At 43.8% G+C, this 26,753-nt stretch overlaps 1 protein-coding gene across 2 annotated transcripts; it reads left to right on the forward strand.

Moving 5' to 3' along the window:
* PPP1R7 (protein phosphatase 1 regulatory subunit 7) lies at nucleotides 1-22,727 on the forward strand. 2 transcript variants are annotated; one of them, XM_083178192.1, is made up of 11 exons: nucleotides 1-30; nucleotides 1,781-1,880; nucleotides 2,430-2,528; nucleotides 5,271-5,326; nucleotides 9,397-9,462; nucleotides 9,748-9,878; nucleotides 13,947-14,109; nucleotides 15,651-15,767; nucleotides 20,995-21,099; nucleotides 21,181-21,267; nucleotides 22,223-22,727. In XM_083178192.1, the coding sequence occupies exons 1-11, from the start codon at nucleotides 16-18 to the stop codon at nucleotides 22,397-22,399; spliced, it is 1,116 nt and encodes a 371-aa protein (XP_083034318.1). In that variant the 5' UTR covers nucleotides 1-15; the 3' UTR covers nucleotides 22,400-22,727. The 2 variants fall into 2 exon arrangements, with proteins under 2 accessions (XP_083034318.1, XP_083034319.1); XM_083178193.1 differs by having other exon boundaries at nucleotides 5,274-5,326.
* Nucleotides 22,728-26,753: the final 4,026 nt, after the last annotated feature.

Genomic DNA, 26,753 nt, shown 5'->3' on the forward strand with positions numbered 1-26,753 from the left:
GTCAATTCTCAAAGGATGCACAGCAGCCAGGTAGTTAACAGATATACAGTATATACAATATGGGTAATATGAGAGTGCAAGGCCTAGATGCACGTTGGTGAGTGGAAATAGCACCATATGTCACACAAATGTCAGTAAAATGTGTGTATGTATATACACACATTTTCAGTGGTGCTTTAAGAGAGGAGGTGGCCCCTGTGCAGTCTCTGATTGGTCCCCCTCTTTTCCAGCGGTGCAGTAGACTCTGGCATTATGCCAGAGTCTACTGCACATGCGCAGGTCTCCGGGAACATGGCGCCGTGCCACAATCCCAAGGACACCTCTATTTCACTTATTATAGATACGCGACAGCAAATCTTGTATTCCCAGGAGTATACATAAATGTGAGGGTTATTCGGACCTCATCACACGTCTGTGAATTTGCAGCATGAGTGATTACCGAATGACTGCACATGTGTATGGATCATCTTGTGCATGCGCAAGGCCATCCTGAAATAAAATCGCGCTAGTTTTATAATTGATGGCAGTACGCAAGGTGATTTATAGGAAGCCGGAGTTTATGGGTGTCATCTGTGAGTGTCAGGAAAAATGCAGGTGTGCCCAGGTGTTTTAGGAGAGGGTGTGTGACGTCAGCCCTGACCAGGATCCTCTTGTTTCTATTGTGTCCGATACAGCAGAGACGGGATGCAGTTTAAATCCCGGCGGTCGGGATCCCAGCGTTCAAAATCCCGACGCCGGAATCCCGAAATCCCGACACTTTCTCCCTCCTGGGGTGTCCACGACACCCTCGGATGGAGAATAAACTAGTGTGCCGAGCGTAGCGAGGCACCGGGCCCGCTGCGTGGCGAGCACACAAGGGGGGGCGATCCACGTCCCCCCCTTGTCGGGATTTCGGCGTTCGGGATTCCGGCGTCGGGATTTTGAACGCCGGGATCCCGACCGCCGGCTTTTCATGCCGAATCCGCAGAGACTACACACAGTGGGAAAATCAGTCAATGGTGAGTGAGTTGCAAATGGATTTGCAGCTGATCGGAGGCCTGAGATATTTTTGCGGGCCATTCCCAAACTTCCTTGGGGTTGGATTTCACTCAGATTGGCATCTAATTGCAGGGTGATCGCAGGGCGCTGCTAAATTACACCGCAGCAATGGGGTCTAAACCCCTGTATCTCCACTACAAGTAAAAAATAAAATATACAAAAACTAAAGGGGTTATGATTAAACATGCAAGGTTGCCTTTACTGAACATTTATATTCATTGTCTAAATAAATCATTATTTTGGGTTCCCCGGATACTTGACATTCTGCCAGAAATCACCTGTTGAAGATACAGAAATCAGTTTAGCTGCTATATGACATAAATGTTCTAAGAAACTCAATTTCATGGGTTTATACTAATTTACTAATTTTAAAACATAAATTATTTTATCGTTGCCTGCATTGGCAAGTGTACAGTATATGCAAATAATGACGGCTGCATAATCCTCCTGATGAGAAAACCATTGATCTAGCATGCATATGTGGATTTGATAAACTGCAAATATCCTGAGTTCCCTTTACACATGTTCCTGTAGGTCAGTATCACCAAAATATTACTTCATTAATAAATACAATTTAAATGAAAAAGACATGGACGTTTTTAGGGCGCCTCAGGTGCTGTGTGGAGATGGTCTGGTCTAGTGGTAGTACAGTAGATGTGAATGTATAAAGCAACTACACTTCCCAGAAGTCCAAGCGCACAAGCTCTTCTCAAGTCTGTTGTCGTTGGCCACTTTCTGTTAGGCCCCCGCCGCTGATTGGCGTTGGCAGACGCTTCCGGAAACCCGGGGAAAGAGCAAGTATACGATGGCGCACGACGGGGGAGAGGTGCAAGATATGGAAGGTAGGGTGGGGAATCTGGTTACCTGCTATTTATTGGGTTTGGCTGTAGAAAGAAACGTATAACGTGCGCAAGATAGTCAGTATAAAGGGAAGGCTCATAGATTGGTGTAATTACAAATCCCAGCATGCTTTCACAGGGCTTGCTGGCATTTTAGCAGTTAAACGAATGACAGGAATTCACCTATAACATAAACACAATGCAGGGTGAACTGACAGGTCATTAGATATATATATATATATATATATATATGATTCAGATTGTATTTGTATTTGCAGATCTGTTGTCTTGTTTATGGTCAGGTGGTCTCAGCATTATTACTGGAAGGTAATAAAGGAAAACCTCTTATAACCATTCTCTGCTAGATAGGAGGAGATCTGTCACTGAAGAGGTCTATCATTATCTAAACATTAGAAAAGGCTGCTTGTTTCAGTGTGTATATGTTTTTATGGGTTTAAAAAAAAAAAGAAACTATATTTCAATGTGGTGCTACTTTATTGCTGTAGTAATATAGTTATGCTTTAGATATTTAAACATTTTATTTAATTTGAGTTGATAAAAGGAGAGAATCTGACGAGTCAGCTGACGATGAGGTTAAGGAGAAGCGCGTTGTCATCGATGGTGGTGTCCAGAATGGCGAAGAGCCTGCAGGTACCATTAGTTATTAATTTCTGGGATATGTGTCTAGTGAGGACTTGACTTTGACTCATAAGCTTGCAAGCAGGGACAGGATTGTCTGTCCTCTGTATACTGATGTCCCTCTTATACACCTCTCCTCACCTGACCTCTCACCCTCTCTCATGTCTCTTATTTCCTCTCTGCCTACTCATCCTGGGCACCCTCATCTCCCCCTGATTTCTCTCACAGTTTAGATAACCTCTCCATTACCCTTATCGTATCTGCTGCCTTGGTGTCCTATTTAACGAATATAGATCTTTCACTCCAGCTGTTTCCACATTTGCAACATTTCTAGGGTTAGATGTTTTCTAGCCCTTGATGCCACTAATGTACTCATCCATGCACTTCTCATTTTCTGCAAGTACTATACTGTCCTCCTTCCAGGTGCCGGACGGGGTCCCGACAGTCATTTACCCGACGTCGGGATCCCGACTGTTAAAACACCGACAGACGGGTTCCCGACGGCCACTGGCTATTCTCCTGGGATCCTGACTGTCGGAACCCCTCTTTCCTGTCTTCTCCTCAATCTATAGTGATGTCTAAATTTCCTTTCTCATCCTCAGCATCTCATCCACCCCATCTCATCCACTCCTCCTGTCCCCTGTCTTCTCCTCAATCTATAGTGATGTCTAAATTTCCTTTCTCATCCTCAGCATCTCATCCACCCCATCTCATCCACTCCTCCTGTCCCCTGTCTTCTCCTCAATCTATAGTGATGTCTAAATTTCCTTTCTCATCCTCAGCATCTCATCCACCCCATCTCATCCACTCCTCCTGTCCCCTGTCTTCTCCTCAATCTATAGTGATGTCTAAATTTCCTTTCTCATCCTCAGCATCTTCTGTCTGCAACCTGATTCACTAGCACCTTATCCCCTTAAAAGTCCATATTAAGGTGCATACAGTACACACGAAAAATGTTGCAAACGATCCAATCTCGTTAACGATTTCCTCAGAACTCCTGGACAAATGATTTGGTGTTAAATAGTGAATGATTGTACAAACAATTACACATAAATGATTGATCTTTAACGATGATGGAGGGTAATGGGAGCCAGTCAATCAGCTTTTCCAAATCATTTATCGTGCATACACATTGCTAATGATTGGTCTATAATCTTTCTGCATGTAGAAATGATCATTGACCTCTACCAACGACCGGTGATTATGCGCATCGATATCCTTCATGCACACGGAACGATTTGAGCGATTGATCGTTTCAATCTGTTGGGAATGCCCAGATCTTTTGCCGCATCCATCCATGTGTACGCACCTTAAGGGGTAAACTTACTAAGGTGGGAGTTCTATTGAAGATGGGAGGTTTCCCTTAGCAACCAATCAGATTCTATCATCTTTTAGAAGGCGCTAAATAAATAAGTAGTACTTGTTTGTAATTGGTTGCTCTGGAACACATCCCATCTTCACTAGAACTCCCATTTCAGTACATTTACCCATAAGAGTCCTCAGGTCCAATGTGCCATTCCAGTACATCACAAGGGTATGGATCATTGGATAGACAACAACTAGGTCGACATGACTGAGGGTTGACATTGGGATAGGTCATCAGGGTCATTAGGTCGACAGTCAAAAGGTCGACACAGGTTTTTTTCACTTCTTTGACACACATGTAGACACATTCGACATGGACATTGAAGCATAGCACCACGTCCCCTTGCATGGCTCGCTGCGCTCGGCACACTATTTTAGGTACTTGTGAGTTAACTGGGCGCCCGATTTCTAAATCGGGTCGGATCGGGCGCATCGCATCGCATGCGACCATCGGATGCGATGCGATGCGATGACCCGATTTTTCCATAGGAATCAATGTTAAAATGGACTGAGTCCATTTTAACATGGAATTCAATGGGAAAAGGGGTCCTTTTCATACCCCTACTATCCAAGTGGGCATGGAGTTGGATATAAACCTGTAGCGAGCCACCGAGCCCGAAGCGTGGCGAGCGCAGCGAGCCCCGCGAGGGGACACAGAATACCGTCCCCTCGCGGGGCTCGCTTCGCTCGCCACGCTTCGGGCTCGCTACGCTCGCCACAGGTTTATATCCAACTCCATGCCCACTTGGATAGTAGGGGTATGAAAAGGACCCCTTTTCCCATTGAATTCCATGTTAAAATGGACTCCGTCCATTTTAACATTGATTCCTATGGAAAAATCGGGTCATCGCATCCGATGGTCGCATGCGATGCGATATCGCATCGCATCGCATCTGATTGTATGCCTTAACTTAAGGCATACAATCAAAAAATCGGGCGCCCAGATAACTCATAAGTACCCTATTTTATTATCCCACCACGCCCTAGTGGATGGTAGCACATGAAATGACACCTGTCGGCTATGGAAAAAAAGGGTGAAACCCCATGTCGAGCTTTTGACTGTTGACCTTCCCCATGTTGACCTAATGCTTGTGTCGACCTAACCCTATGTTGACCTTTAGTCATGTCGGCCTAGTGGTGTCAACCTAATGCTTGTAGACCTAGTGACCATATCCCCATCACAGAATGGTGTCACAGCAGGTGTCATTAAAGATGTTTGTGGCAAATGTATTGTGTCATTCATGTTTTGTGATATTTTGTCTGATGTGTAGTAGCTCAGAGTTTCCATTATTACCTAGCTTGTGGCATGTAGTGAAATGTATACTGCATATCATATTGTATGTATCTGCATTGCCGGCATCATATTTACAGTAATGTGCTTCTGTTCAGAAGACTCGGAGACACCAGTGAACTTGGAGACGATCACCCTAGACCCTGAAGCGGAGGTAATAAGGAGCTGCGTGCATTGCTTTTTATGTCCCCACCTGTCTAAGGGCCTGATTCAGAGATGGAGAGATTTTTATTATTTACGCAGCTGGGAGGAGTGTTGGTACGTTGGAGCCGCAGTGAGTGTGCGCTGCAATGGTTGCAGTGTTAGGGAAGCTGCCGCTACATTGGCAGGCTGTCCCTGTTTGGCGGCTGGGAGGGTGTCCATTTCAGAAAATGGGGGCATATCAGTGCCACTTTCTGGGTGTGGCAAGGGCAGTGTCTGCATCTTCCAACACATAATTACTGGCACAGGCAATGGCGGTCCCCTAAGCTGCAGAGTTGCAGGCAAATCCATACCACAGACCGCTCCTGCAGTATTGGGAATGTTCTGCAGCTGACCGTATGTGTCTGTGGGCGACTCCTAGATGCAACTCCACTAGGGGCAAAGTGATGTAACTGGACATTCAAATGCAGTTACATTTATTGAGGGCATAATGTTGAATATGTGGCCTTTGCTGTATTGTGTTGTGTGTCCTCTCGCACCAGGAATGCGTTAAAGCACTAATAATGGGCTATTTGAATACATGTATGGGGTGGGGCAATGCGTCACATAGATATCAGCGAACTCAAGATTAGTGTACTTGCCCCCTTTTGCTATATTGGACTTTGATACTTGGGGTAGATTTGCAGAAGGTTGATTTTAATCTTATTGATTGAATACAAATATTAGTAAAAGTGTTTTTTAGCCCAGGAAAGCCAACATAGACTAAGATCAATTCTAATCAATCTGAAATACATCAAAATCTGTAAAAATCGACCTTTAATAAGTATAACCCTTGGTGTGTACATCATTATGCCTGGGAAGAAGACTATGCTGTCTATCTATAATGTATGCTCTAACTCAGGGGCCAGGGAACGTTTTTACCTTTTAAACTAAAATATATTTAGCTACGCCGACGTTACCCCCTTGATTTGAAAGGAAGGAAATCATATAATTGTAATACACACTGTACCCCCAGAAATTGATCATATATCCTGCTAGTACGGTACACAGCCTGGCAGCCATTGATGATGATGATTACATGTATGGCTGTGTGTGGTACAAAATATGTACCACACACAGCCATCCATGGTAATCATCATCATCACTGGCTGCCAGGCTGTGTGTGGTATAGCCATTGATAATGTGACGTCCAGGCAACTGTTAGTGTCAGTATTTCGATATGGGTATACCTTGACAGGAACCTATAACAGACATAGAGGGCGAAATGTAATAGGGTGCGATTTTTTAGACTAAAAAAAAATCGCACCAAATCGCACCTTTAAAAATCGCGTTTTTTGCCGCGAATTCGCATATGTAATGAGATGCGAATTAGCGGCAAAAAAATGCGATTTGCCGCGATTTGCCGCGATTTTTAGTCATGAAAATGTGCGCATTTTCAGTCATGAAAATGTGCGCATTTTTATAAATGCGCTTTTGTGCAAAAAAAAAAAAAAGTAAAAAAAAAAACGGCGTGGGGTCCCCCCTCCTAAGCATAACCAGCCCCGGGCTCATTGAGCCGGACCTGGTTCCAAAAATACGGGGGAACAAAAAGCATAGGGGTCCCCCGTATTTCTGAAACCAGCCCCGGACTCTTGGACCGGTCCTGGTTCCAAAAATACGGGGGACAAAAAATCTGGGGGTCCCCCGTATTTTGAAACCAGCACCGGGCTCCAACAGCCCGCGGTGTCATGCCACAGCCGGGGGACACTTTTTATACAAGGTCCCCCGGCCAAAACATGAGCACCGTGGCTGGTCAGCCTTGGACGGGGTACCTGGAGGAGTGGGGACCCCCCCAATAAAGGGGTCCCCCCCCCCCAGGCTTCACCCGTCCAGGGCTGAAGCCCGGGGCTGTCACCGGCGTCCGTGGCCAGTGGACGCCGGCCTGATAGGGTTAAATTCATCATACATATCATTACATTGCTTTTTACCGGCGAACTACAAGTGCCAGCAGACCTCCCCCGCATGCTGGGACTTGGAGAACCACAAGTCCCAGCATGCAGGGCATTAATGGGCCCGCTGGGACTTGTAGTCCACCTGTAAAAAGAATGTTTATAAAAAACACACACACAGAGAAGTACAAGTTTATTACACACACACACCTCAATTTTACACAGCGTTACTTACCATTCCTGGATCCAGCGCTGGTCTGGCTGCTTTACAGCCGGCTCCCCCCGAACTGACAGGCAGCGGGGAGAAGCGGCTGTCTCCGTCGCTTCTAACAGCCTCTGTAGCGCTGTCCGAGTGCTACAGAGGCTGAGAGCGTGATTGGCTGAGCTACAGTATGCGTCTCCATGGAGACGCATAGCTCAGTCCTGATTGGCTGAGCTATGCGTCTCCATGGAGACGCATACTGTAGCTCAGCCAATCACGCTCTCAGCCTCTGTAGCACTCGGACAGCGCTACAGAGGCTGTTAGAAGCGACGGAGACAGCCGCTTCTCCCCGCTGCCTGTCAGTTCGGGGGGAGCCGGCTGTAAAGCAGCCAGACCAGCGCTGGATCCAGGAATGGTAAGTAACGCTGTGTAAAATTGAGGTGTGTGTGTGTAATAAACTTGTACTTCTCTGTGTGTGTGTTTTTTATAAACATTCTTTTTACAGGTGGACTACAAGTCCCAGCGGGCCCATTAATGCCCTGCATGCTGGGACTTGTGGTTCTCCAAGTCCCAGCATGCGGGGGAGGTCTGCTGGCACTTGTAGTTCGCCGGTAAAAAGCAATGTAATGATATGTATGATGAATTTAACCCTATCAGGCCGGCGTCCACTGGCCACGGACGCCGGTGACAGCCCCGGGCTTCAGCCCTGGACGGGTGAAGCCTGGGGGGGGGGGACCCCTTTATTGGGGGGGTCCCCACTCCTCCAGGTACCCCGTCCAAGGCTGACCAGCCACGGTGCTCATGTTTTGGCCGGGGGACCTTGTATAAAAAGTGTCCCCCGGCTGTGGCATGACACCGCGGGCTGTTGGAGCCCGGTGCTGGTTTCAAAATACGGGGGACCCCCAGATTTTTTGTCCCCCGTATTTTTGGAACCAGGACCGGTCCAAGAGTCCGGGGCTGGTTTCAGAAATACGGGGGACCCCTATGCTTTTTGTCCCCCCGTATTTTTGGAACCAGGTCCGGCTCAATGAGCCCGGGGCTGGTTATGCTTAGGAGGGGGGACCCCACGCCGTTTTTTTTTTAATAAAAACACTTTTACACATTTTTATTAACAGAACCATGCACAGATCTCAATGATCTGTGCATGGTTCTGTCAAATTCGCCTGTCAGAACCTGGTCTATTTTTTTTGCGATTTTTGGTAACATTGACCAAAAATCGCACCCTATTACATTTGCGAGTTGTATACTTTATAATGGGAAAACATCTGGATGCGAATTGAAATGTGACTAAAAATCGCACTTCTAAAAGTGCGATTTCGCGGTAAAAAGTGCGATTTTTTACCGCGATTTTCAACCTATTAAATGTGCGATTTTCGGAAAATGTGCGATTTCGGCCGTTTTTGACCAAAAATCGCACATGTCTAAAAAATCACACCCTATTACATTTCGCCCAGAATCTCTGCACCGCAGATTGTACACAACAGTACTGTAACACACACAGCCGGGGCATGCATATATAATCTATATATAGATTGTATATGCAATGAAATAAAATTCCTGGGGGTAATGGACGAATGCACTGCCGAGACACAGCCGGGCATGTATATAGATTCATATGCATACCCCGGTTGTGTCTCAGTAGCGCGACTGTCCACTACCCCCAGGAATTTAATTTTTACCTCATTTTGGAACACTGCTCTAACTGATCCAATGTGCATGTGAATGTATTATAATATGTTGTCTGAGAAGGTGATAAGGTAGGTACAGTGTATGCGCGGTGGATTCCTAGGGCCCGAGTCCAGCTTAAGGCCAAGGATCATTTTACTCCAACACGGAACTTGCATTTATTGTATTGTTTTGTGCTTTTCCTAATTGTTCATTCAGTAACTTGCAGACAACACTGTTGGGTATTTGTAGTTCACCTTTGTTACAACCTTGTATCTCTTTTCACAGGAAGTTGACTTAAACCACATGAAGATAGGAATGATTCAAGGTTTTGAGGTACTCAGAAAAGTAAAGGTAAGTGTAAAATTCCTATGTTTATTTTTGTGTATGTTCCTTTTATTCTTCATATGCATGTGCACATGACATTGCACCTCCCTTCACTTTGTCCACCATCATTGGTATATAATATGACCATATACCAAATCTGTCCTGCAAGTACCTCATTTGTCATGTGATTGTCCTTTTAGTGCATTAATTTCTTCCTGTCTATCCCTTTGACTTGTCTCCTTATCTGCCCCTCACTCTGGTCAGTCACAGCCTCTCCTGTAACCTGCCCTCTCATTGAATCTACCCCTGTAGACCCTGTGCCTGCGTCAAAACCTAATAAAGGTGATTGAGAACTTGGAACAGTTGGTGACATTGAATGAATTGGACCTGTATGACAATCAAATCCGTATTATCCAGAACCTGGAGAACCTGAGTCAACTCCAGTGAGTCTTTTCAGATAGGGTAGTTTCATCCAGCTCCCCCACATCCTACACCTCCTTTCCCTAGAATGCACCACACTCTCCTATGCACTAGAATTCCATAGCAGTGGCATACTGCAAGTTCAGGCCAACAAATACGGAGCTCAATTTAAGCATGTGCCACTATGTCACTGTGATCTAGATCAACGGTGTTCAAGATGTATCCCTCTGGCTGCGGTGCAACTTCAAATCCCAGCATGCACTGCCATTAGTGTATGCTAAAACTATGTTGGGGTATGCTGGCATGTGTAGTTCCACAGAGGCTGGAGGGATGCATGTTAAATATCCCTGATCTAGATGCTGGTTACCACCACTGAAGGGACATTCTTAGCATTAAATAAGATCATTTTTGTAGATATGTATTTATTGTACTGTACAACATTTAGGGGGGTATGTAATCTGCCGCCGCTATTTCCGACGTGGGAAATAGCGGTGACTCCCTATTAAATGCTGTCTTTAGCAACCGCATTGAAGGGGGTTCACGGCCCTGTAGAAGCGCCGATGGAGCATGTCGCTGTCAGGTCGGACATCTAAATCTTATCCAGTTGGAATCGTCAAAATTTATAGGAATGTTGTCTAATGTGTATGGACCTTTTAGGGGAAAATTTACTAAAATGGGAGTTCTGTTGAAGATGTAATGTTGCCCATAGCAACCAATCAGATTCTATCTTTAGTCTTCTAGAAGGTGCGAAATAAAGAAGTATAATCTGATTGGTTGCTATGGAAATCCTATCTTCAGTAGAACTCCCGTCTTAGTAAATGTACTCCTTCTATAGTTGTTATTCGGAGTATCTTTAGTCATTATGTTGCATTCTGTCTATTGTCTTAAATGAACGGAATCCTGTTATAACCGAGAATTAATCATTTATTTACCAGGCAGAGAATAAAAGGGAATTAATAGAAGAGTAGATGGCTTTTATCCATTCTCAGTCATTTGTGCTTTATATTAGTTCAAAGTCATACAATGCAGATTTCATAGGAATAATTAAGTTCTTTACTATGTGTCAGTAAAGCCACCTCTTAATCATACTGTACATGTAAACATAGTGAATGTCTAAAGCAGTGCTTCTTAAACTTTGTCCCAAAGTTCATGTTTTCCGGATCACCTAGCCGGCGCACGCGTGTCGTTTTACTTGTGATTCTTTGAGAGATCCTGAGGACAGAGTTTGAGAACCTATGGTCTAAAGCAGTGGGGTAGACTAATATACGGTAATGTGCACATCTGCACATTGCAAGCTAACATCATTTGGAATTGATTTGTTTCCATGTAGTAATATTACTGTATAATGATTTCATGGAGAGACTATAATTCAGAAGAGTCAGACACTATAGATAGTTTCATGGGTGTGTCGAGAACTGGCAAGGAGTAATGGGACTACACGCGTGTCGATGTGAAGTGTGTTCTGAGCCATGCTAGATTGCTCAGATCACTCAGCAAGATCGCTCAGCACACAGTGATGTGTTAGCGCTGTGTGCTGAGTGATCTGTCAGGGGCAAGTGTTCTCCGGTGAGAACACTGGCCCTGACACAGGCGATTTACTAGATTCATCCGGCATACTGGATATTAATCACTGAGCTATATCGCTACAAGCGATTGCTTAGAAAAAGTCCTGAAATCGCCCTGTGTGTGGGCCCCATAAGACTCACTGCTGATGCTCTGGCTCAGTTGGTACCTACACTGCCTTTACTCTGCTTAATTTCCAGTTGTAGCACTGACCATACTGTCCTCTCTGGGAAGGCTCGCTGATCATTCAGATCCTTATCGCTGCTGTGTACCCATCAGTGATTTTCTGTCCTGGTCCATGCTGAGGACTCTGGAGTCTGGTTACTGTCACTACTGGCCATGGCTCTCTTCTCCTTCCAGCCTGTCCTGCTCCTTGTAGCTCCTCTGTTGCAGACTGGCTGCTAATTGTGTCTCACTGTAACTAATGGCTGCAAGCATTGTCTGGCATTAGCTGTCTTTATGAAGATCTCTGGGATCTGCTCTGTTGGCATTTGCTCTAATGCCTCTCTGGTTGCTCTTCGGCTGGGACTGAGGCTTCTGCAGACGCCTACAGTTCCGCTCTTTACTAGGTTTTACCACCTCTGCTAAGTTCACCCTACCCTGGTGCTCTGCCTTGCTGTTTATTATTGAGAAGTTCTGATTCTGAATCTGTGGACCCGTGCACTACTTTGTTCTTACTCCGTATATTACACTACCCTTACCTCGGCGTACCGATTGCCACCACTGGAGATTTGGAGTCATTTTGTGATAAAAGGTTCCATTTTTTCCGTTCAGCTCTCTCCCTCCAGCAAATCCCCTCAGTTTATTAATGGGGCCACTATTTTATTTAAGGGACGTTCCCCTGGAACTTGTCTGCATGCACTGTTTTGCTGCTCATGCATCATCCATGGCATTCCTTCTTGGATTTCTCTAGACCTGAGCGAAGGTTTTGAGTACCTTTTGTCTAATCGTGGCCACCTGAGAGACCTCCCATTCCACTACGAAGTTGTCTGTAGTACATTTTAATTTGCTGTTATATCTAGAGAACGCATTCTGTGGTCGGACCATCATGCTCCTGAGTGGTGATTGGCGGCTTTCCTTTCCTGTCCCCAAAATAGATTCATTATTTAAAAATTTTTTTAAGGAATCAAACATTTATTTATTATTTCTTTATTTATTTATGAATGTCAAAAACCCTGCAGCTTTGTACAGCACAGAAAAAAAGTTAAAGCTTGCAAATGAATGTGCCCATTACGGTTTGTGTTCCTTTGCTTATTATTTTCTTCAGTCTTGTTTAGTACTGCCAAACATTGCTTCTTTGTATATTTCATACCTTTATTTCTACCAAGGCGTTATATTTCTGGAGAGCTGTGTTCGGCAGGGCGGAGCTGACCTGTCCGCTAGTATAGGTAGCCAAGCCAACAGCTCTGAATCAGGCCCTTGCTGTGTTTGAGGGTATGGTATTCAAGGTGGGGGTAGATGATGTTGGTGTTTTTTTTTTAAATTAAAAATAATTGGTATATTTTTTTATTTTATATTGGTATTTCTGTACTATAATTGCTTATAGGAGCGTGCTAAGAGATGTATGAGGACATATCTGTATTCATAATCTCAGTCTTCAGCATAAATAAATCCCCCAAATGATAATATAATTTGCCATACGCTGCTGTAAACGTGAACAGCATACATCAGTGTTTACTGTAGTTAAAGCTGTACTATTGTGTTGACACTCCGCAGCTTAGCCGCAATGCAGAAATGACAGTGTCCCCATATAGGTTAAGCCGCCACTACAATATTAGAAATTAGTTTCCATTAAGTGGGACGCAGCTGCACTCAGATCTGTTAAATAGGGATAGAGAGAGCACACAGGAGGCTTCTGGGTAATCTTACTATATTTGAGTACATTTGTCACAGCACTTTCTCCTTCAGGAGTATGAAACATACAGCTGCTGTGGAACTACACATCCCAGCATAGCCTGCCACAGATCAAGCTGGTCCTAATGGCAAAACAGTGGTGGAAGAGCATGCTGATATATGTAGTTCTACTTCAGCTGAAGGGCCACATTTTGTTCAGTTGCTAAAATGTATATCCTGTCTATATTGTCCTTCAATAGATTGTACACGGAATTGGCAGCTTCCTAAGGGTGGTATCCATGAGGCTTTTACATTTTCTGCATTAACTGTCACCATTGTAGTGTGTATCCCGTGCGCTTTTCTGCTCGCACAATGCTTCTCCTCTCCATTTTGCAATGTTCTCTGCCTATTTATTATGTCTTGGTAAGCAAACCATGCTTATGTATTGCAATGCTCTTGTAATATATTAAGCCTTATGGATGAGATTTAAATGGCAAGTAATGATATGGTTTATGTAATAGAAGTTGGTATTGCTGTAGTTCTAAAACAAAGTGAAAGCCTTCATAATTAAACCCATATGATGTTTGTGTTGTATACTCTTTGTAGCTGTCTTCTTGGCCAGACACCAAGTTTAATGCTTCCTTTGCAGTCACCATAAGCCCTAGCACAAGTGTGATGTAGTCCTGTCCTTGCAGAATCCTGGATCTGTCATTCAATCTCCTGAAAAGAATTGGAGGGCTTGACTCTCTGACCCAGCTACATCGCCTCTATCTGGTGAACAACAAGATTGGCCGGATCGAGAACCTCAGCTCTTTAACACTCCTGCGTTTATTGGAGCTAGGCTCAAACCGTATCCGGGTGAGTGATCTGCATAGGAGCATGAACTGTAGACTGGTATCATTAGTGAATGGAAGGGAAAGATGGGTGAGCTGGCTTTAGTAGGTTTTTTAAGTAAATTGGTCATCCACATTCGCAGCAGACAGCCATTTTGTGGGCTAAAGTAATATCTATATATATATATATATTTACTAGGAACCACTACCTCATGAATATTAGACACATATGGATGGCGATGCATGGTCCTGCCCGTCCCCATTGCCCGCTCAGATCTTTAGCACATTCAGTCAAGATCTCGATTGGTCTCCTACAGAATACTGAGTTAGCACAGTTCACCCATACACATATCGCAACGTGTGTATGGGTGATCTAGCCACCGGGAAGCTCAAGGGGAACATCTCACAGCATGTAGGCCATTCAGAAATCGCCCATGTGTATGGGACTATAGGGTTGGATTCAATTACGCTCAATATGTACCACATGAGCCTCAGGCTTTTATACCCGGAGCTATCTAATTACAAGCCCTTCTCCTCTCTTGGTAAATCCACCGGATAACATGCTCTAATTCATAAATTCCTGGAGCGATGGTTAAAAGAGTTTTCTGCTGCCGCAATAAGGGTGGAAAGCCCTACTGTACATACCACTGATTACTCTTTCAAACCTGAGGATCTGCTGAACAGAAATCCAAATGAAGGGGTAAAGTTACTAAGGGCCTTATTTTAGTTCACAAAACCATGTGCACTGCAGGGGGGCAGATGTAAATGTGCAGAGAGAATTGGATTTGGGTGAGAAATTTTGTTTCTGTGCAGGGTAAATACAGGCTGCTTTATTTTTACACTGCAATATAGATCTCACTTTGAAGTAAAACATCTGCCCCACCTGCAGTGCGCATGGTTTTGTCCATCTAAGAAGGATTTTGTCAGAAAATGTGAACTAGAATAAGGCCCTAAGCTGGGATGTTGCTATGAGCAACCAATCAGATCCTATGTCTTATTTATTTAGCACATTCTAGAACAGGGCTGGGCCCTCCAGATGTTGAGGAACTACACATCCCAGGATGCTTTGCATTAGTTTTGCTATGTGGCCATGCTGAAACTGATGCAAGGCATGCTGGGATGTGTAGTTCCTTAACATCTGGAGGGCCGCAATTGCCCAGCCCTGTTCTAGAAGATGATAAATAAACGTTAACATCCCATCTTCAATAGAACTCCCGTAGGCAATTGTGTGCATCGATATTTAGTTTGAACTTCAGGTAATTCTATGTAACATGCGACCTGCTCGGTCACCTTAAAGTGTTTAGTTTCTACTGTCTTGATTACAAGCATTGCATGGTGAGACTTTCTGAATGGTTATTTAATTGTGCATTTCCTTATAGCTTTGTCTAGCACAATAGATTTTGTAAAGTATTTGTTGTAATTACAATTAAAGTATTAGGCAATGTCAATAATACTAGAGTAATGGGGATTATTGTTCTTGTCTTTATCTTAATTATTTAAATATAATCAAAAATGGTTTTCCTATTAATGCAATTTAAAAAAAAAAAAAATTTTATGTGTTCACAGGAGATAGAGAACCTGGACACGTTGCGAGATCTTGACAGTCTATTTCTTGGGAAGAATAAAATCACCAAACTACAGAACATGGAAGCGCTGACTAATCTCACTGTACTGAGTGTGCAGGTAACCTTACTGGGAATAACACCAGCCGCAGTACACGAGTCACCTGCTGCTGAAAGGCGTCCAGCTGAGCGCATACTGACTTCCTGATTGCAGCCCACTTTAGTACGAGTGCTGTCTGTCTATACTTGTATGTACAACTTCACAATCTATCCTCTTTATTGATTAGTGCTGTTATCACTTAGCTTGGTTATTCGTAATGTCACAGTTTGAGAGAAACAAAATTTGATTTTTCTTCCTCACCCTCCATGGCAGCCATTACTCATCAATGGCTGCTGGAGTGTCAGCTCCTCGAGCAGTGTGGCTTCGTAGTTGGTCGGCTGATGTGAGCTCTAAAAATCATTTATTGTCTTTGCCATATGAGGGCTCTATGCTGTTTGGAAGTAAATTTGAATCTTTGATTCAAAGGATGTCTTGCGGAAATTCAGCCAGATTGCCACAGGATAAAAAAAAAAATCAAGATTTAGAGGCCAGTCTCCTAAACAACAATTTAGAGAGGCTAAGAGCTATAGACTGGGAAGAACGTACAATAGAGCATCCTCTGGAACAACTAGACAGTATTTTCGCCAATCTAATCAAAGAGGGTTTTCCCGAGAATCTTTACAAAGGTTCTAACAGGCCTCATGGCTCATCTGAGACTGCTGGGCATAGCGATCTGGTCAACCTATTGTTCTGCGGAAGATTGTAGAGGATGCTTTAGAGATCACAATCTCCACTCTAGAGTTTCACGGTTGGTTGATCAACAGAAGAAAGAGTCATCTAATTCCTTGCCAGAATCTACTTTTTCTAGGAGTCATTATAGATCCAGTAGAGTACATAATCTAACTGTCAGAGGAAAGATGCGACAGGATTCAACTATTAGCATCACTAATTCAAGGTCAAAAGAAGACTGCAATGCGTCAAGTTCTTCGGTTGCTGGGGATGTTAACATCTACTATAGAAGTTGTGCCCTGGGCAAGATGGAGGATGAGAGACCTCCAAGGAGATGTTCTGACGTTTATAAGGGATCACACAGACTTAGAATACAAAGTAGAACTAAGTCAAAGAGCAAGGAATTCTCTAAATTGGTGGCTGAGCCAATTTAAGATCCAGAAACACATCTCTTCTCCAACCAGAATATGTAGTATTAACAACAAGTGCAAGCGCCTTAGGATGGGGAGCAGTTCTAGGTCAGCAAAACCGTCAAGGCATCTGGTCACAATCAGAGCAACGAATGTCATCCAACCAAAGGGAGATGCGTGCAGTGAGAATGGCGATTTTCCATTTCAAAGAGCTCCTTGCAGGGACCCATCTGAGAGTTCAATCAGACTGCAGTGGTGGCATACTTAAACAGGCAAGGAGGGACCAAAAGCCAGGCTCTATTGAAAGAGGTTTAAACAATCCTGTCCTGGAAGGGAAGGAAAACGCCAGAGCAGATTTTCTCAGCAGACAACTAGTATTACCCGGAGAATGGAAACTGAATCACCAGGTCTTCGTGGAAATAACAAAGAAGTTTGGGATACCACAAATAGATCTGATGGCTTCGAATCAGAACAAGAAGATCGATCGCTTTTATTCAAGATTCCATCTACCAGAAGCAGAGGGGATAGATGTATTTACTCTAAGATGGGGCGTCAGTCTGGCCTATGTGTTCCCTCCATTCCCGATGATATCGCGAATATTGATGAAAATCAGGGAGGAACAAGCGACAGTTATTATAGTTCTTCCATTTTGGCCCAAGAGGGATTGGTTGCCAACAGTTCTTCGGATGGCAATTCAAGAACCGTGGAGATTACCAGCAATATCCAACCTTCTGCAGCAGGGTCCTCTGTCACATCCAGACATACAGACTCTCAAGTGGACGGCATGGAAATTGAGCAGTCAATTCTAGTTAAGAAAGGGATCTATGACCAAGTAGCCAGATTCCTGTTGAGAGCAAGGAAGAAGATTTCATCAGAAATTTACTACAGAATTTGGAGAAAATATCTGTCATGGTCCGAGTCCTATCCCAAGATGGAGAAGTATGATGTTCCAAGTGTTCTGCAATTTCTTTATGATGGCTATGAAAATCTACTCTAAAAGTGCAGATTTCAGGCCTTTCAGTATTGCTGGATAAGACCCAGGCTCAAAACAGCCTGGTGAAGAAATTCTGTCAAGCTATTAAGAGGGAACGTCCTAGAGTGAAGTCACCCCTTGCTCGCTGGGATCTGAATCAAATCCTAGGAGCACTTATAATTTCGCCTTTTGAAACCATTGAGAAAATTCCTCTAAAGTTCATTACCTGGAAGGTAGTGTTTCTCACAGCCATAACATCTGCCAAGAGGGTCGGAGAATTGCAGGCTTTATGGGCAGAAGAGCCTTACCTAAATAAATTTCCTGATCGAGTTGTACTGAGAAATAACCCAACGTTCCTGCCGAAAAGTAATTTCAGATTTCCACCAGAATCAAGAGGTTGTTCTTCCAGCATTTTACCCGAATCCTAATAATGAGGATGAGGAGAAATTCCACATGTTAGATGTGAGAAGAGCTATTTCCTGTTATCTCCAGAGAGTGGAAGGAATACGGAAATCTAAGCAATTGTTTACACTCCATTCAGGTCCGAGGAAAGGCGAAGCAGCCTCTAAGGTTACCATCGCACGTTGGATCAAAGAGATAATATCGTTTGTGTACAAAGAAAAGGGTCTGGAGGTTCCTGATCGGCTGAAGGCACACTCTACCAGGGCCATGTCTACCTCTTGGGCAGCAACATGGTCCTCTGTACATACCTTTTCTATGTGCTATAGCATTGATGTGTCTAATGCCCACTTCGGGAGAAATGTTCTTCAGCAAGCTATGCTGTGATTTATTATTAATATATTTTCTGAAGCATGAATTGTCTTTGTGTATTTATTTACCCGCCCTTTATTATGCTTTGGTATATCCCAGAGTAATGGCTGCCATGGAGGGTGAGGAAGAAAAGTGCAAATTCTACTTACGATAAATTTGTTTCTTCTGAACCACTCCATGGCAGCCTGCATTCCCTTCCAAGGTTCTATAAGATGGTGTACAGGAGACACTCAAAAGACTGTAGAGCAAAGGGGAGGAGGTGCTATATACCTGAGGTGGGCGGAGTTTCAAATCTACCTGTCTATCACTGGAGGAGTGGGGATAAATCCAGAGTAAGGCTGCCATGGAGTGGTTCAGAAGAAACAAAATTATTGTAAGTAGAATTTGCACTTATCTGTCTCCCATTTGTGGCCATTGGAGCGTTTATAGAACGCGGGCCAGGAACCTGTGCACTTTTATATATACCTCGAAATAGATAAAGCTCCGACCCCTTTTATACCCCTGGCTGTCCGCCAGATCTTCAGGCTGTTGGGGATGCCTGGGGCAGGCAGTGGAAGTACTGAGGTCACTATTTTCACCTGCCACTCCCAACGTGGGCCGGCCTCTGGCCGATGGAGAGTCCACCACTGATGCAATTAGGGACTGGCGATACCAGCAACATATACACCACAATGTATGGTCTCAGGTTTGTAATAGAAAAGGAACCCACCTGACTTATTGTTTTGGCTTATCTTACTGGTACTGTGTGACAATAATAAGCTTTGGCAGTTCTTATTGTATCACTATAAATCCCTCTCTACAGGGACCTATGTTGCCCCTGTTATATACCTATTCCCTAGGCTGCAAACAGGTCTGAATCAGGCCCATTGTTCATGGTTTTAAGGTCCTGTTGCATCAAATTTCTAAAACATTGACGTCTAGTCGCTTCACCTGATACGTTTACCCATTGTTGCCTAAAACTGAATTATATGCAGTTGCTAATGCATTTTTCCCTTCCCCAGTTGTTTTGTATGTCAGGTCGGTTCTTAGTAACTTGTTTTACCATGTATGTCATCGTGCAATACACTGCTATATATTACAATTAGCAGCCTGTAGCTCCCTCATTATGCATAGTCTCTTCCAGGCATTGCCTTTTGCACCCAGTGTAACCTATATGGTATGTTCAGTATGGCTTCCCCGCTTGGTATCCCTGTGGGTCTGAGGGACAATCCCTCAAACTAATGGTCCAAAATGCTCACGTCACATCTGTATTATGGTCCTGTATTCTGCAAATCTATGACTATTAATTTCAAGGTTTCTGTATTGTTAATGTAAAGAGCCCTAAATCCTCTTGGAGTAAAATTTATTATATCAATCACTACATGCACTAGCTCTTCAAGGATGAGGGGGTTGAAGGTGTTTTTTGGTGGATACTATTTGATACCCTTGGCTCTTCCATCTGCTCATTCTGTGCCTTCCTTAAGACTGCCTTGTGTGTGCTCTGGAGGGCTGAGAATGAATTTTGGGGGTTAATGTCAGCCTGCTCTTCATAATGAGTCTCTGAAAACATTGTAGCTTGGCACATCTACTTCTGTGGTGTCTGCTTACAGGACCAGATCTGATTGATCAGGTTACCTTCCCCTTTTGCACCAGAGTTTAGCTTAGCTGGCTGTTGAGGTGGGGCTGTGATGGGCCAGGCATTGGCAGGGCTAGGAAGCCTATTTTTGTTAGACCAGAAGTGGATTTTATTTACTAAAGCCTTTACTGTAGTATGTCTTGGCCCTTGATTTTTGTTCTGAGTATTCTGGCTCTTTTTTTTGTCATACAGTCCTGCTTTTGTATGATACATCTGCAGTCTTCATAATTTGGCTTAATAATCCCTTGTTTTATCAGTGTTGACAGCCTTACAACTCCTTTATTTATTACTCTGGCATCGTTTAGCAATCCTTCTGTTTTGTAGCTTGGCAGATTTATTGCAATGTGCACCAGCTCATTTTATTATTATTAAGTTTTCCTCCTTTCCAGAACAATTGTGTAAAGAAAAGAATTGAACGTCTAAGCTTTCTAATGTTGGTTTGAAACAAAGTGACTTTTATGGCCTGTAAACCGCGAACAGTATGTCTGTAGTTCAGTATTCACACCCATGGCTACATTTATTCTGCAAATGTTTCCCAGTGCAAATAAAGATGGGAAAAAAAAATACTGGGCCAGATGCACTAAGCTTTAAAAGTGATAAAATGGAGAGTGACAAACAGCCATCCAATCAGCTCCTACCTGTCATTTTTTAAACCCAGCCTGTAACATGACCGGCAGGAGCTTATTGGCTGGCTGTTTATCACTCCCCATTTTATCACTTTATGAAGCTTGATACATCTGGCCCACTGTGAGGAACTGAAGTGCAGCTATGTTATATAAACATGGGTTAACAATTCATTTTCTCTTCCAGAGTAATCGTCTGACGAAGATTGAGGGTCTCCAAAGTCTAGTGAACCTGCGAGAGTTGTACTTAAGCGACAATGGCATTCAAGTCCTGGAGGGGCTAGAGAACAATGTGAGCATCTGAAACTGTTTCTGGGCGGAGAGTGTGATCAAACCCAGTCATTAAATGTCCTGTTTTCTCCCTGTGTTTCAGACCAAACTCACAACTTTGGACATTGCCTCAAATAGGATAAAGAAAATAGACAATATCAGACACTTGACAGAACTCCAGGAATTCTGGGTACAAACTTAATTACCTATTTTGGTACTTGTGTATTATCACGGCGCCCACTACGCCGTTTGCGTAGAGGGCTATTCAAGGTAGTTGAATCGCATCGCATGCCATATTGTATGGCATGCGATGCGATTTTCCTATATAATGTATTCACTGCTCTGTGTCAGTGAATCCATTAAAAAGATAGGGTGCAATTAAAAAAATCGCATTGCATGCCATTATTGTATGGCATGTGATGCGATGAGATATAGGTTCTGATGGAACCTATAATAATGCCAGTTAATGGCCTATAGCATGAAATTACATATCATGTCATTTATTTTGGGCCCCGGGTTTTGTGGTGCCCTGTGTTACAGTATGTGAGCTCTCTGGTTCAGATCAAAGGATTTGCAATAGGGTAGTGGGGCTGTTCTTATGGAATGTTAATGTGTGTACACACGGTACAATTCAGCATACAATTTTGACTGTATAGTCAAAATCGCATCGGGATCGCATGCAGATCGTACAGGTTTTTAACCTTGCAATCCCAATGCGCTTCCGCACAGCACAAATCAAAGCCAGATAGACAGGGCTGCATTGACTGTATAGTACAGATGTGTACTATATTGTCAAAATTGCATGCATGTCTCATGGCTTGCCGTGGAATTCGATCCGCATCGGGATCGAATAGCATGGCTGTCGACCATGTGTACACACCATTAGTTTAACAACGGCTCCTAATCAATGAAGGTCACTTTTTTCATGTGCCATCTGGCAGGTAGAGTTCAGTTGTATGTTCCTGGTCAAGTTGACGGTCCAGGACAAGTAGATGAATTACAGCAAGCACTACATTGCATCCAAACAAGCTGTCTCAGCAGTTATGCAAATTTAGTTGTAGCTCCAGCATTTGATTGGTCTTGTGTAAATGTGTATTGCTTGTAGCTTCCTTGGGCTATTAAATATATTGTATTCTTTATCACAGATGAATGACAATTTGGTCGAGAACTGGGCTGATTTGGAGGAGCTTAGTGGCGCCAAGAATTTGCAGACTGTGTATTTGGAAAGGAACCCGCTACAGAAGGATAACCAATACAGGCGCAAAATTATGCTGGCTCTGCCCTCGGTTCATCAGATTGATGCAACTTTTGTCAGATTCTGAGTTGATTTCTAGGTTTATGTTTGTTTCACTCCTAATGTAGCAGCACAGAACAACACCTCTTTCTCATAAGGCACCCATCCTTTCTGGTATATTCCATTGTATCATCAACATCTGATCACTCTCATCACACTTTTATTTTTCCCTGTTTTGCATGATTTTTCATATCAAACTGAATGTCCATTACCTCTGAAACCTGTACTACCTGCTTCACACTGGACTGTCTTCCTAAAGCGGAATCCGTAACAATTGATATCGCCCCATCTGTTGGGGGTGTCACAGTATTTATTTCTGGACAGTTGTCCTCTGGTTAATAAAGTTTTTAACCTCATCACCTGACCATGTAATTATATCATTGTGGTCTCTGGCCCAATTGTATCCACTTTATCACTTTACATGCCATAGCACAACATTGATCCAGTCGTATTCACCAGAGTAACCACCTTTTTAAATATATATTTGTTTTCTATTGGTAGCAGTCACTAAGGGCTTGTCTGCTACAGAATGACAGTCAATTGCAGGCCTGCCTTATAACTCTGTAAATCAGTGGCTCCCAACCCCGGTCCTCAAATACCACCAACAGTGGAATTTTAAAATGTGACAGTTGGTAAAACATGGTGCACCGGTTGGGTGATCTGGAAAACCTGAACAATTTGGGATACTGAGGACCGAGTTTGAGAACCATTGGTCTAAAATACTATGCCAGTTTATGTAAGCTTTCTCTCACAATAAGTTGGTTTTTCTAACAACTTCTGTTCTAGTTTTCATTCTATATTGTATCCCCCTTCCCTAAGAAATCGTGCTGTAACGAGGTGTCATTATACTAAAATAGATGGGGGTGTCTGATCCAGTGCCCCCACCCCTAAAGGCTCCTACATTACAGCACTGTACTCCTCTATTATACCACAACAGTGTCGATACCTCAATCCCAGGACCTCCCACTCACATGGAGGAGCTGCTATAGCACAGGCAAGAAGCATTACACCTCGAGGACCACTGAATTGAGGGAATTCTGCACCCCAAATGAGTAAAGTACAACTTTGTTTCTGATCCATCTAATGTGAAGAACGCTACTGGCCTTGCTGTACAGAGACTAGTCCAGGAGTGAAGCACATAGATGAAATCAGCACAGACTTAATTGCCCCTTCTCTTTGGCAGAACTACCTATAGTGACCATTTAATATTATTATTTTCATTTCAAATAATCATGTTGTTTATTGTCACGGCTATAATAGCATTCCATGTTCTCCTTTCTTACAGCTGCCAGAGTTGTATTCATCAGGGATGCACTAGTGTGGTGTTACACAACTGAGGGGGGAAACAGAGGTACCCCTAACCGTGTAATGGTGCTGGGTATGGTTTGGTAGTGTGTCTTTGTGCTAGGCTTACCCACTAGAGACAAAGGTTACTCGGGGAGTCAGTGCCATGAGCAATGGCACTTCCTGGTTCCATAACCCATCACCAGTCTCTCTAGATATTACCATGTTTGATTGTCCAGTCCCGAGACGCTATTCTGCATCTGTGGCAGTCCAGCTTCCCAATCATATCCAGCTTCAGCCCCGCTTCTAGACTCTTCCAGCTACCAGGTCACTAGGGGCTCTACTGGCTGCTTCCAGCTACAGTTCGCTATGGATTAACCAGCCGCTAATCACTACTGATCATCAGCAGCTATCTGCTACCAGGTTACCACCTGCCATCTAGTGGCTGCAGCTTTGGTTTTCTGTGTATTAAGTTATCAACCATAACCCGGTAGTCGAGATGACTCCATTCAGTCCTCCTCTGTCAACCAGTGATTCTACAGTATCCAGTAACAGCCTGGTTAGCCCTGCGCTTCACCACTGTGTTTATCCAGAGTTATCCCTGGAGTCTCCCTCCAGTATTATTCTGGTGATCCCGTATTCCACTACAGCCACGTCCGGCCTGTATTAGATGTTCTGTATTCCATTTCAGTTATCCGCTGACGGGGCTATATCTAACCTATTCCTGAGTTTACCAGTTTAGTTTTTGCCTAGGTGGTATTCTCCCATTTGTGTTACTGAGCGGCATTCTCCGCTGTTCCCGTATATACATGTAGAGTATTCCAGCAATCCCCGCTTTCAGCACACTATGACTTCTCTCAGAATCTCCTCATTGAATTTCCCACTCCATCCCGTCCTGCTGTTGCTGGACTTACAGGCACCAATCCAACTTAATAGTTCTGTTAGTACCTGTTATTCGCTGCATAGGTACCTTAATCACAGTTCCTTCATGTTCCTCTAGTATCCACCACCAGGCCATTCCAGTCACGACTGAGTTCACAAATCCATCTTGAAAAAAAAAACCTCATGTCGACCTTCTCAATGTTGACCTTCTGACCATGTTGATCTTTCACATATGTTAACCTATGACCTGTAGGCTGCTGACCTTATTAGTGCTAACCGTTAACCTGCCAACTGTATCCCATATAAGAGTACTGGGCGCTACTCTGTTACATCTCATAGCTGTCCTCCGATGCATTCCCTGGATGTGAGGTCCTGTATGCGCGGAGATTCCAAATATCCCTGACATTAGACTGTACATCCCCTAATCCCTATGAGAGGGACATGCCCTAACGGTATCCAAACTCATCATTGACTCTAGGTCAACAGTCATAAGGTCGACCACTATTGGTCAAGAGGGTCCAAATGTCGACATGCTCAAGAGGTCGACATGTATTTTATAACAAAATTTTGAGCTGACATGTGCCGACAGGCTGTATTCCATACCCTACCACCCACTACGGCGTAGAGGGAGAATCTAATAGTGTGCTGAGTGCATAGAGGCACCGAGCCCAAAGCATGGCAAGCTTTTGGGCTTGCGGTACACTTAGACGGTGTCCATGTCGACCTATGTCGGCACAGACACCAAAAAAACATGGGAAACTCATATTGACCTTTTTGATTGTCGACCATATGTCCTGTAGAATTAGACATTGTAGATATAATATACCATAACCGCCCTAACTTGCAACAATAGCTGACCAACATTTGTGATCTACATGCAAAATTCTACGTGTATTTGCACCCCTTCCCAAAGAAAAATACAGGTTGGCTTACGTGCAGAATGTCCCAGTTAATTATTCAGAGTGTCCAAGGATGAAATGGTCAGTAACGCTAAAACACATACAGTATAACATATACCATTACCACAGCATACCACGTAATCCGCACAGTAGTGGTGGTTACAGCATTAGCCGCATACAGGTCACAGCACTTCAGAAAGCTCCAGTGGTTCCTACAGTAGTCCACACCCCATGCCTATCACTTGGGCAGCTAATTCACCATCATGAGCATTTTCCTTTTGCCCTGGGAACACTTAAATCAAGAGAGCACAGGTGCTGCTGATTATACAAGCGGTTTGTATTACACAATGTTTTTTGCATCCTGACGATAGTGCCAATAAAAGGAGCATTGATTCACAAGGCACTGTACTTTCGTTTGTTTGTGATAAAATTACGAGGCATTTTGGATGTGGATATTCCTTTCAAACTTATTCTATTTCCAGCGTGTGATTTCTTCAGTTACACTGATACTGAAGTGGAAAATTTTCTTGATCTCAATGAACTGCCGGAGTCTGCATCTCTGGAAATTGTTTACCGAAATTTATTATGGCTGAAAAAATGGGAAATCGACTTCCGATTACATGGTATTTGCCTCAGTGACTATTACCGTTCAAAAATGATCCCAAGGGGATTTTGTATGAAAAACTGCCCCACTATAGGGCAATATGGTCCTTTATTCTGTAATGCTGTGTACAAACGGGGGCAATAGGGGCTGAAATCGCTGGCAATATGGTCGCTGGCGACCATATTGCCAGTGATTGGGAGTGTGCCCCGGCGATAAATCGCCGGGTGCGCGCTCCTGTTTTCTGCCCCATTCTAATCGCTGGTCACAGGAGCTTGCTCCTGCGACCAGCTGATTACCTCTGCGGCACCGCCAGCAGAGGTTCCCTTTCATCAGCGACCATCTCTGGTCGCTGATGCAAAGGAGACACTGGGCAATATATTGCTCAGCAATGTATTGCTAGCAATATATTGCTGAGCAATATATCTCCCCCGTGTGTACGGGGCTTAAGAAGTGGGCTGGGATTTTAAATAAATGTTAATTTGATCTAATGTTGCTCGTAATAGAACAAGCAAAAAAATAATTACTAATGCTGTGTACACACGGCTGCAATTATGCATTAAATCGCTGGCAAAATGGTTGCTCAGCGACCATATTGCCAGTAATTTAATGTGCAGCCAGCGATATATGGCTGGGAGCGCGCTCCTGCGGCCAGCCCTTCATGGTCGCTGGTCGCAGGAGCTTGCTCCTCAATTTCTGCAAAAAATTGCAGGTCG

This window comes from Crinia signifera, chromosome 3, assembly GCF_055691185.1.
Source record: "Crinia signifera chromosome 3, ASM5569118v1, whole genome shotgun sequence".
In the NCBI taxonomy this organism is placed as follows: domain Eukaryota; kingdom Metazoa; phylum Chordata; class Amphibia; order Anura; family Myobatrachidae; genus Crinia; species Crinia signifera.